The sequence below is a fragment of the Salvelinus fontinalis genome, chromosome 21 (genome assembly GCF_029448725.1).
Source record: "Salvelinus fontinalis isolate EN_2023a chromosome 21, ASM2944872v1, whole genome shotgun sequence".
In the NCBI taxonomy this organism is placed as follows: domain Eukaryota; kingdom Metazoa; phylum Chordata; class Actinopteri; order Salmoniformes; family Salmonidae; genus Salvelinus; species Salvelinus fontinalis.
The window spans coordinates 29637441-29650666 of NC_074685.1; the positions used below are offsets into that span (position 1 = coordinate 29637441).

Consider the following 13226-nt stretch of genomic DNA (forward strand, 5'->3'; position numbering starts at 1 on the left):
GACATCCGAAGTGTAGCCTCTCCATCTCATCAGCAACAAAGCCGTTAATGCCTAGTAGTTTGACAACAGGTTTGTTATCTGTAAACTATGTAATACATTCCCAGACCACAGACGTATATTATGTAAGGTATGAAGATGAGCGTTACTAAGCAGGCTTATTCCTTAGCTCAGCAAAGCTGAGGTTCAGCAGAGGAGTAGAAGCAGATGCCACAGCATAATAATCTACTGCACTACAGCTAAGCACAGGAGGACCTACTCAATGTGCATAGGCCATTCCCACGCAATCCCAGTCATACAGTACAAACAGACGTCTGGATCTTAGATAGAATACTGCTGGAAAACCTCAAGAGGAAAAGCGAGCGAGGAATAATAGATGCAGAACTCTCAGAACCTGAGGCACTGTGATCGCCCAGGGGTACGGTCAGAAAAAGATGAATCGTTATCACGTCACCATATTTATTTTAGGCTACTTCATGAATATTCATGTTAACGGGGATCAAAAAGGCTTGTTGCCAACTGCTATCCAAACATTGACTACACTGACACTTGTATTGTAATCTTCTGGGGGATTTACAAGCCTATGAAACTTGCTCTTGATACAACAAAAACTCAAAAAAGGACAAGGAATTCACAAGTGACTGACTGAACAACTTCTTGTAATTTATCTCAGATCAATCTATCCATATCTCATAGCACTGTAAAAACATTTGCAACCAGACCCTTGAAATGGTGATATGTTTTCATCTGACATTGAACATCTGCAAACTTGCACATCCCTGTCAAACAGGAACACCACATACAAACTGGTTGTGTTAATATCTACAGCAATAACGGGGGGGGATATCTTCCGCCATCTCATCTGTGGAAGGATGGAAAAGAATTCAACTGTATCCAATGACATCACAACCCAGTCTGTGTATAATTGGAAGGGGGTGTGGAATGCAGTCAGGGATATGACTGTGTGGCTGAAGAGCCTGTACACAAACACAATATCTCCCTCACTGTTTACATGCACAATTTGCAGGCTGTGCCAAACCCAATTCATACGATACATATGAACTTAATTCTCTCTCATTACCATACACAATCGCAGGCACAGTAAATCTATTCAAATGCATCTGATTTACTCTTCCCTGTTCATACATGCTTACACAAGCTCATACGAACCATTTAAATATTCATCTCTAATCTGCATCTTTCTGTCTGATCACACACACGACATTCTTGTTGTTTATCTCGTTTTTCTTCCCTGTTCTGGAACAACCAGTAGCTGCCCTGAGGACTAACACTGCTGTCTGAACACTCAGTGCCTTCTTCCTGCACCAGGTACACACACAACCCGTCAATGAAAAGTACAGGGGAGAAAAGAAACAAGAGAAAGGAGATACAGCATCTCTTTAGGTGGCTCCGGTTCCACACAACATCTACCAAAGCTCAGCTCAATTCACCGTGCCTCACACACATACACATTCCTCTCCTTTGCCCCAAGGGGTTGGGTTCAGTGCGCTAACCAACCTGCTCAGCCTCTGAGTCGTAATCCTCATCGTCAGCGCTCAGCGACATGGCCGGTTTTCATACCCCGACCAGCTCACAGCAAACTGACATGGCTGAAGGCAGCCCCAGCCTAAAGCCTCCTCCTCCTACTGCTGTCTACCCCACGGCCCTCCCTCCTGCTCCACAATCACCAGCAAAGGCAAGGCACACAGCACCGCACCACAGAGCAGGCTAGCTCATGAGTAGGGAAAAGCTAGGTCTGGGAGGGAGTACAGGAAGACAGTGCAGCCAATTGGAAGACCATATGCAGATAATGTATTTGAATATGTGCAAGGGAGCCCCACTTCTTCCAGTCAGGAGAGAGAACGCAAAACCAATTGGGGGATATTCATGAGCAGGATCACTGGGAAGGAAAACCAGACCAGTCCAGCCAATAGAGAGACAGATGGGGTTTAATCACCAAAGGTGCACACAGAACCACCAGCTGGCATTTAAAGGGACCGACAGACAGGAGGAGCAGTAGACCACAGATTTCTATTCTCAAAATTCTAGCACAATGCAGAGATCTGCTATTGTGTCTCAATCACACTGCTCTGTGAGTGATTGATCTAGTCTGTTGCTTTCCTCCCTGCCCGCTGTATCTGGATTTGATGGCTCTGCTATGGCATCTACTATATTTCCAGTAGCTTGGAACTTAACATGCAATACAGGAAGTTAGAGAAGATCAAAGGGCTCCACACAGACCATGTTCTATTATGCTGCCATTCCTTCACCATTCTGTCTTAACACAGCAGTGGAAATGTGTTATTTGGTATTTTATTAGGATCCCCATTAGCTGTTGCAAACACAGCAGCTACTCTTCCTGGGGTCCACACAAAACATGACATAATACAGAACAGCTCAAGGACAGAACTACATAAATATATTTATTTTTACAAAAGGCACAGATACAGTGACACAATTTAGCATTTTTGGACCTGCTACAAAAGGATAAATCAGACTTTTTGTCAAGCTGGTCAGTATGCCTAGGTCATCCATAATGTACAGTTATGAATATAACTAATGTTCCCTAAAGGAGGGAACAAGTAACAACATACCATGAAGAGTCAACGACCGATCCTATTCACCTGAATCAAGCCTTCCTGGCTATAATACCGGGGCTTGCATCCATTTTCTCAATTCAGTACCGCTCTTCAGCGAGCACAAAACCCCCGACGGCGTGGGGCCAAACATGTTATATACCTTGTTCCCTCTTTCAGGGAACAGTAATTATAATCATAACTGTACGTTACCTTTCAGTCGGTGACTCTGTATAACATACTACGGGACACACAATCACGTCATACTATGGACACACAGTCCAAGTCATGCATCCTAAGAGCATGAAAAGTTTCTTCAATTCAAGTAAAAAAATATATATATATAATAATCTACACATGCAATGACTTGTTCAACTACAAATCGTCACCTTGGGACTACAAGGTTGACATTGTCAAATGAGTTAGTTACATATAACAAAGCTTCAGATGGTTCTTCATACAGTATATCTGTGAAGTTCTATCTGCATAAACCCATCTGAACTGGGCGCTATAAGTTTCCATCTGCAATGCAATCACAAGCCTGAACAAATACTGACAGACTAATCATAACACGTCTGCCATCTAAATTTACTCCTGAGGTGCTGCACCCTCGACAACTACTGTGATTATTATTATTTGACCATGCTGGTCATTTATGAACATTTGAACATCTTGGACATGTTCAGTTATAATCTCCATCCGGCACAGCCAGAAGAGGACTGGCCACCCCTCATAGCCTGGTTCCTCTCTAGGTTTCTTCCTAGGTTTTGGCCTTTCTAGGGAGTTTTTCCTAGCCACTGTGCTTCTTCACCTGCATTGCTTGCTGTTTGGGGTTTTAGGCTGGGTTTCTATACAGCACTTTGAGATATCAGCTGATGTTACGAAGGGCTATATAAATCTATTTTATTTTATTTTGATTTGATCTACGTAAGGTCTAGGGTAGTCTAGCCAGCAATAATGGTACACAAGCAAAAAAGCAACCGTCAGAAAACTTCAGTTAAATGATGTCACATCATTGTTCAGTGATGAGTATCTTTAATTTTCATTGTGAAACCACGTGCTCTACAGCATGGTCGGAGGTTCAAACCCAACTAGTTAGCCTTTTTGAACTTCCTCTCACCACTGGCCATCTTACTCAAGCAAAGAAGAACTGGCTACACAAGCAGAGCAGAAAGTAGTTAGCTTTTAGCAAACACAAAAGCCATACCAAGGCCCTAGGCCCAAAACTTGCAACATCTAGGGGGACGAGTACTCTCTCCCCACTAACGCACACCTAATTCGGAAGCGAATCTCGTAGCCTTCGTGTGCTTGAAAAGTTTACAAATTGCGTGACACGTTCTTCCTTCAGGCAACCTGAAGAGCGAAGAATTAAGGAAATGGATGCGCCATCTATTGGCCCGTTGGGCGTGATTTCAGTTTGCTTCAGGTGAGCAGGATTGATAGATGTGGCGCAGCGGTCTAAGGCACTGCATCTTAGTGCAAGAGGTGTCACTACAGTCCCTGGTTCGAATCCATGCTGTATCACATCCGGCCGTGATTGTCCCATATGGCGGCACACAATTGTCCCAGCGACGTTCGGGTTTGTAAATAAGAATTGGTTCTTAGCTGACTAGCCTAGTTAAATAAAGATGAAAAAATAATAATAATACAAAATAGTTGACTCCCCATAGTATGTTATACCGAGTGACGGACTGAAAGGAAACCATTTATCATTTAGCGCAAAGCTCTTGCTTGGTAAACAAGAACACTTCAAAACAGTGTTAATTATCCAACAAACACTGATGAGGAGACCCAGCTGTAACATGAAGATGAAGAGCAACAAATAGAGAATCTCATTGTCTTCCTCGATAGGCAACCCTGCAGCCCACTAAGTCAAAATTATGGAAATAAGTATAGCCTCTGCTCTAGGGAAGGAGGCAATGAAGTGAGAGTGTGACACACACACACAAGCACCAGAAATAGGGGAGAGGGGTAAGTTGAGCCATATTTTACATTCAGCATCACTTCGTCAAAGAAATATAGTATTCTTTCTAACAAAGATATCTGCATATGTTTCCGGATGTTGTGTATCCCTGGAAATAATTAGAATTCATGTCAACATTAGTTTTGAAAATATAGCTTGTCCTAAAAAATGGTCTCTTGGCACAACTTACCCTGGGTAATTTGCCACTTTCAAATGTCTGTACTGAATGAAATATTACTAGGGATACATGATATATCGGTGAACATATCGGAATTGGACGATATTAGCAAAAAATGCCAAAATTGGTCCCGATGTCAAAGCTGACGTGCATACCTATATAAGACATGACATAATGACGCCACGTAAAATTTTGCGCTACACGTGCAACACAGCATTCCTAACCTAGCACACAATGTCTGCTGTGTGAATCGAGCAGTCAAGTCGAGTAGTCATTTGAAAGAGTAAGAAAATTTCAGCGAGACAACTCAAAGGCGAAATCGATTAAAGCCAAGATAATGGGATTCATTGCCCTTGAAAATCAACCGTTCTCTTGGATGATGTTGGCTTTCGGCGACTGGTCGAGCACCGGTACACACTACCAAGTGCGCTATTTTTCAGATGTTGCCCTACCGGAGTTGCACAGTAATAGCTACACTGCTATTAGCTTCACGACATACATACATACATACATACATACTATGGAACGCCATTTGGTTCTATGCGTGTCAAAATAGATACAGAAGCACTGTCAAAGCTGTACAAAAAAGTCTGCAAACAAGCAAACACCAGCCACGAATGATGTGTTTACAATACCGCGTTGGTAATAAAGCATAATTTTTCAACCGCAACTTCTCGGGTAGCTAGCTTTAGCTTTGTACCTAGCTAGCACCAATACAACCAGCCTGAAAACAATGACCAGTAAAAACTGCAGTCATTTTCATTATTCTTAGCAATGATTTAGGAATCCTTCTGAGTGTATTAGCTAGGTTACCACTTGTTTGCCTATTGAAATTGAACTTCAGTTCATGAAAATAAATAGCTAGCCAGCTACTTAACCCTGTTGCCCAAAGCTAACGTTATAAGCAGCCAGATAGCGTCATCTGGCTAGTGAGGCTCGAACTGACTTTTATTTTGAAGGCTAACCGCAAAGTCCACTATTGTGGCAAATCCTTATTGTGGCTAGCTTCACATTAATGGTGGTCAAACCCATCTATGTGAAGCTAGCCACAATAAGGATTTGCCACAATAGTGGCCCTTGCGGTTAGCCTTCAAAATAAAAGTATGGCATTGTACTATTTGTATTCATTTACATCACTATTAATGACATACTTTTATTTTTAAGGCTAACTGCAAAGTCCACTATTGTGGCAAATCCTTATTCGGGTTAGCTTCACATTGATGGGTCAGACCACTATTAATCAAATAAGAACTGTCTTATAAATTAGGGTTATTTTAGATGATGACACCTAGCTATATATAGCTAGTGTGTGTGTAACCTATATTTAACTAGGTAAGTCGGTTAAGAACAAATTCTTATTTACAATGACGGCCTACCCCGGCCAAAATTGGACGACGCTTGGCTAATTGTGCGCCGCCCTATGGGACTACCAATCACGGCCGGATGTGATACAGCCAGGATTCGAACCAGGGTCTGTAGTGAAGCCTCTTGCAGTGCCTTAGACCGCTCGGTCCATGTGTGTGTTAACTCTAACTGTACTAGAATGCTTAAAAGGCCACAATTTTTTTTTATATCGGTTTAGTTTTTTGGGGGGCAAGGAAAATATCGGATATCAGTATCGGGCAAAAATGTAATATCGGTGCATCTCTAAATATTTCCACTACCTTTTCAAAACCATCTTTATATCCCAAATATAATTCCATACAATCACGATAACTTTCTTGCCTTTTAAGAATTGTAAGTATATTTTAACAGCGCTCAACACCTAACAAACACTTTGTACTTTAACATAGGCCAGGCCTTGCTGTTACCTCATATCCCAGCATTACACCTGAGAAGAAAACACTTCAACTTGCCATTAGCTCAACGACACCCGAGGTTAAAAAAAAGGATGCACTTTCATACTAGGTTTAGGACCTCATATTGAAGCTTAGAGAGACCCCAACTGATGTATAGAACAATATTAAAAATGATCTACCTTGGTTTAGATAGAAGCATCATGAAACCTCTAACAAATTAATTTGACTTGGTGAAAATCTAATTTTTGGACCTAACTTGTTACTACTTTTCCCCAGGTGATTTCTTCCTTCACAGACTTCATAAAATGATGACCTCTTTCTAAATATTTGGTCAAATGGTTAATTTTCTGTATGGTTTCCAATAAACAATGGTGGCTCAACTTACCCCACTCTCCCCTAGGACATGCTCCCTACTTCACTGGTCCAAGACAGAGAGAATGAGGATCGGCAGGATATCAGATGAAAAATGAATAACAATTCTGAGGAAACAAACATGCATTCTCACCTTGGCAGACTTCTTAGGCCAGAACACCACAGGTACTCCAGTGGCAGCCATTTTGGGGTCATCATCTTCATGTTCCTTCAAGACAACCTGGGAAACGGGTAGAAGAGTAAAGTATGTTCCTGTGTTTTGTAATGGCTCATCCAGATATATACACAAGACAAAAAAATACATGAGAACTAAGCTGGATGAGACACATACCTTCATGTCCTCCAGCAGGGCCTGGGGGTCCTTGATGCCATCTGGAACACCCTTCTTATTTTCAGGGAGGGCTTCCAGTTTCTCCACAAGGGCCTTGAGGCCCTTCAGTTCAAACTCAGTCAGATGAGTCCATTTACTCGGAGACTCTGAGACTGGCGAGCCAAAGGGGGTTTTGGGGAACTCTGGAGGCTGGGTGGAGGTGGGGATGCAGCTGTCCTCAGAATCATTGGACAAGGCAGCTTTGAGATGTCGAAGGCCGCTGGATTTACCCTTCCTGTTATCAGGAGAGCAGGGATCATCAAATGCTGACCTGTCACCCTGTTCATCTCGTCCCTGCTGCGTCTCGCAGGAGTCCTCCTCGTCCATGTCCTGACTCCGGGAGTCAGAGGAGGGGCTCTCTGTGCTCAGCTTAGTTTCCAAGTCTGAGGAAGACAAGGATGAGAGAAGACGAGGGGACCAATCTGCTATGCTCCATGTGTAACCATTCCGGTCAGATGATAATTTCAGTCACTTTCATCATGCTATCATTTATGTGAGAAGGCAAACTAACTGATTAAACAGATGAGTTATATCATTGGCTCTTTCCAAAGCATTACCCACTTGTGAGTGGTAATTACAACAAGAGTGCAAGGCAAGTCTCCCCATAAGAGTTCTCAGGATAGAACCAGTATTCATAGACACACTCTGGGTATTGGTTAAATAGCGGCATTAGCTGGGCTCACTCACCGATTAGCAGAGGCTCTCTGCGGAACTCCGGAGTGAGATGGGAGCGCTTGGTCAGGCAGTGCACGTACCTCTCCAGGACATACCAGCACATCTCATGGTAGAATGGGTAGCGGAACTTGGAATTAACCTGAAACAAGTTTGGAGAAACTTTCACAATCTGAGAGAACAAAAAGCTTTAAAAAAAAAGACAACAGAGGTTTCATTACCCATGTTTAATCTACTACCATGTTTTTATGATTAACAAGAGTTGATACCCCATCTTTACTGTGAGTCTAGTGATGCATTCACTCTGTTAATACCCAGACAGTAGATCTACTGTGACTGTCAAGTGGTGTAAAAAAAAATATATATATATATATATATATATATATATTCCAACTTAAAAACAACATGGATAAAAGACAAAGGTTATGAACAGTAAAAAAACATGTTTTTCAAGAAATTGGATGATATTTTAAGGAAACCAGATGAAAGTATGATGACCCAAGTATGAAAACTGACTTGCTTGTACATAGATTGAAAGTTTGATCATAAAGTTACTGGTCCCCTTCCCCATATCAACCACTTGGATTCATTATAAAGGGGACAATGTGACATCACCTTAACTCTCATTTTAATACAGCATGATATTCTCTTACCTAATTTAAATAAGTACTGTCTTGTAACCAACATCGGAGAAGAAGTGTTTGCAGAGTAGCGTAGTTTATATAGCTACTCTTCTGGTGCCAAAAATGTGACTGTATGGTGTCAGCAAATACAATAAAAAAAAGTGTACCCTATTCATCTATGGCAAAGATACTTATATGTTTCCCCTTTCATCTGTGTCTGGTATTAGCTAGTTACTGGCTAGCTAGGTCTTCAGCCTGCCTGGAACAAATGGGGGGAGGTCCAAAACTCAGACGCAGCTGTCAAGTCAACACAACCGTCAGTGCTGCTGTGAACCACATCACAAGATAAATACTAACCTAGAGATGTATGAAATATGTGATATAATTGATGCAATTTCAACATTGTTTGAGTTGCTTTGTGTATCACCAAATTTGATTGAGATGATTTTACTGCGACACTGCATCCAAGTTGTTTTTGACATATTCGTTTCAATGACTGGTCAGTCAAGGCGAGCTCCTGAATATAAGCTCCCCGCCCACTCAGCCAGGCTTTTCAAACTTCCCAGTAGTTAGCCATTTGAGAAAAAGTACTTTTCAAAATGACTGTTCGGGACCTTTAAGTTAAGCGACACAAATGTAAGACACACTGGCAAACCAGAGGCTCTACTGAAGGCCAAGCTCTTCCATTCATTCACTTCTCCAGGCAGAGCTTGCCCTCTCATAGACACAGCAGCATGATCTGATTCCCACTCTCCTCTTAGAAACACAGCTATATTTATCTCCCAAAGACAATTTCACACAGATCAACACTTGTCAAAGTGATGATCCTTTCCTTTCTTTAGCTACATTTCTATCTCGAGGTGTAAAAATAGAGCGAGCACAACGTGCCGAGCCCTGGGGAGCATATGAAACTGTCGCCGTTGTTACGCTCATGCCTCTTTTCCAGCAGAAACAAAAATAGTACGGTACTTCCTGCAAAGCTGACTCTTCCTACAATCTATCCATCATTTCTGAGAAAGCCACATTTAGCCAAGTATCCATATAAAATCGCAACGCCTGCAGGACTTGCATCCATATCATTACAATAACTACTCTGATCATATTATTGTAAAGAATATCCGAATAAGAGTGAAATCTGTCTAGAAATCCCTCTATATAGGTCATACAGTACAAACAAACGCATACACACAAAACCAATCTTACACAATATCTGATCACCATAAGAAGCCCTTGGGAGTTTGTGTGAAAAGAAGAGATAAACAAATATGCCTACAGGTTTGACCCTCTTTCCTAGAAGTCCGTCTCTGGATGATAATATGAAACAAGAGCCATGATTAAGTTCAGCCTTTGTAAAGCTGTATTCTGATTCAACATGCACTCCTGTCACCGACTCCATTTCCACATGAATATGGATGGCATTTTTTTATAAAAGCAGGGGGGCAAAGCCCTCATCCTCATCTGCACCACCATTAGCATCAGTCTGCTTCTCAGTTGGATGGTAATGGAAATTACTGCACTTTCAGCACTTGTGTGCCTTACGGTGTCACATTCCTGCACAGTTCCATTCAAATCCCTAGCTTCCCAACAGCTTATTTCATATTACTTAAACCTATCCTGTTCAGATCTGTGAAAACCAAGGAGGTCTGGCTGAGGAAGGGCCTGTATTTCTATTTATTATGGATCTGCATTATCTGCTGACAAGGCAGTAGCTACTCTTCCAGGGGTCCAGCAAAATTAAATGCAGTTACAAATGTTTAAAACATTACAATACATTGACAGATTTCACAACACACCGTGTTCCCTCATGCCCCTACTCCACCACTACCACATATCTACAATACAAAATCCATGTGTGTGTGTGTGTATAGTGCGTATGTTATCGTGTGTGTGTGTGTGTGCATGTGTTTGTGTCGCTTCACAGTGCCCGCTGTTCCATAAGGTGTATTTTTATGTTTTTAAATCTAATTTTACTGCTTGCATCAGTTACTGGATGTGGAATATACGTCCATGTCGTCATGGCTCTATGTAGTACTGTGCGTCTCCCATAGTCTGTTCTGGACTTGGGGACTGTGAAGAGACCTCGTGGCATTTCTTGTGGGGTATGCATGGGTGTCCGAGTTGTGCGCCAGTAGTTCAGACAGACAACTCGGTGCATTCAACATGTCAATACCTCTCATAAATACATGTAGTGATGAAGTCAATCTCTCCTCCACTTTGAGCCAGGAAAGATTGACATACATATTATTAATGTTAGCTTTTTCTGTACATCCAAGGGCCAGCTGCCCTGCCCTGTTCAGAGCCAATTGCAATTTTCCTAAGTCCATTTTTGTGGCACCTGACCACACAACTGAACAGCAGCCCAGTTGTAACAACTAGGGCCTGTAGGACCTGCCTTGGTGATAGTGCTGTTAAGGTAGAGCAGCGCTTTATTATGGACAGTCTTCTCCCCATCTTAGCTACTGTTGTATCAATATGTTTTGACCATAACAGTTAAAATCCAGAGTTACTCCAAGCAGTTTAGTCAACTTGCTCAATTTCAACATTATTTACTACATGATTTAGTTTTTTAGTGAATGATTTGTCCCAAATACAAAGCTTTCAGTTTTAGAAATATTTAGTACTAACTTATTCCGTGCCATCTACTTTGAAACTAACTGCAGCTCTTCGTTAAGAGTTGCAGTCATTTCAGTCGCTGCCGTGTATAGTGATAAGTCATCCACATACAGTGGGGAGAACAAGTATTTGATACACTGCCGATTTTGCAGGTTTTCCTACTTACAAAGCATGTAGAGGTCTGTAATTTTTTTTATCATAGGTACACTTCAACTGTGAGAGATGGAATCTAAAACAAAAATCCAGAAAATCACATTGTATGATTTAAGTAATTCATTTGCATGACAAGTATTTGATCACCTACCACCCAGTAAGAATTACGGCTCTCACAGACCTGTTAGTTTTTCTTTAAGAAGCCCTCCTGTTCTCCACTCATTACCTGTATTAACTGCACCTGTTTGAACTCGTTACCTGTTTACTATGTTTACTAAGGGTTGGCAACAGGCTGATTGGTCGGCTATTTGAGCTAGTAAAGGGGGCTTTACTATTATTAGGTAGCGGAATGACTTTTACTTCCCTCCAGGCCTGGGTGCACACACTTAGTATTCTTGAATTGAAAATATAGCAAATAGGAGTGGCAATATTGTCCGCTATTATCCTCAGTAGTTTTCCATCCAAGTTGTCAGACACCAGCGGCTTGTCATTGTTGATATACAGCCATTTTTTTTTTACCTCTTCCACACACACACACACACACACTTCACAGAATTCAAAATTACAATTCTCATCTTTCATAATTTGGTCAGATATACTTGGATGTGTAGTGTCAGCTTTTGTTGTTGGCATGTCATGCCTAATTTTGCTAATCGTGCCAATGAAAAAAATCATTAAAAGTAGTTGGCAATATCAGTGGGTTTTGTGATTAATGACCAATCTGATTCAACGAATGATGGAGCCAAGTTTGCCTTTTTTCCCAAAATGTAATTTAAGGTGCTCCAAAGCTTTTTACTATCATTCTTTGTCATTTATTTTTGTTTCATAGTGTAGTTTCTTCTTCTTTATTATTCAGCTAGTCACATGATTCCTCAATTTTCAATACGTTCGCCAATCGGTTGTGCAGCCAGACTTATTTGCCATTCCTTTTGCCTCATCCCTCAACCATACAATTTTTCAATTCCTCATCATTCCACAGGGATTTAAGTCATTTTCTTAAATGGGTGCATGCTTATTAGTAACTGGAAAAGGCAATTTCATAAATGTGTCAAGTGCAGCATTTGTTTGCTCCTCATTACACACCACGGACCAACAAATATTATTTACATCAACAACATATGAATCACTACAAAACTTCTTGTATGACCTCTTATACACTATATTAGGCCCAGCCTTTGAAACTTTCCTTTTCCTAGATATAGCTACTATATTGTGATCACTACATCTGATGGATCTGGATACTGCTTTCAAGCTAATTTCTGCAGCATTAGTAAAGATGTGATCAATACATGTTGATTATTTCATTACTGGGCTGTTTTTAACTACCTGGTAGGTTGACTGGTAACCTGGACCAGGCTGCAGGCACTGGTTACAGTTTGAAGCTTATTCTTGAGTGGGCAGCTTGATGAAAGCCAGTCAATATTTAAATCACCCAGAAAATATACTGCTGTTGATATCACGTACATTATCAAGCCTTTTACACATTATCCAGATTCTGACTGTTAGTACTTGGTGGTCTATAGCAGCTTCCCACAATAATGGGCTTTAGGTGAGGCAGATTAACCTATAGACATATTACTTCAACAGTATTAACATGAGATGCTCTCTAAGCTTTCCATGAATGTGGTTCTGAATATAAAACAGCAACACCTCCACCACTGGCATTTCTGTAAATGTTATAACCTTGTATTGCTACCACTGTATCAAATATATTATCTAACTGATTTCAGAAATAGTCAGAATATGAATGTCATCTGTTACTAGCAAACTATTGATTTCATGAACCTTGTTTCTTAAGCTACATATAAAATCAAATCGAATTAGTCACATGCGCCGAATACAACAGGTGTAGACCGTACAATGAAATGCTTACTTACGAGCCCATAACCAACAATGAAGTAAAAAAAATA

The 13226-nt window shown here is 41.1% G+C and overlaps 1 protein-coding gene across 8 annotated transcripts in view; it reads right to left on the reverse strand.

Moving 5' to 3' along the window:
- The window catches only part of LOC129818594 (lysine-specific demethylase 2B-like), a 53768-nt gene that overhangs the window by 23740 nt on the left and 16802 nt on the right, over window positions 1–13226 (reverse strand). For all 8 annotated transcript variants that reach the window (XM_055874644.1, XM_055874643.1, XM_055874647.1 and 5 more), the window contains 3 exons: window positions 7943–8069; window positions 7217–7638; window positions 7019–7105 (listed from right to left, as the gene is read on the reverse strand). In XM_055874644.1, the coding sequence (XP_055730619.1) occupies window positions 7019–7105; window positions 7217–7638; window positions 7943–8069 (636 nt within the window). The remainder of the gene's footprint in view (window positions 1–7018; window positions 7106–7216; window positions 7639–7942; window positions 8070–13226) is intronic.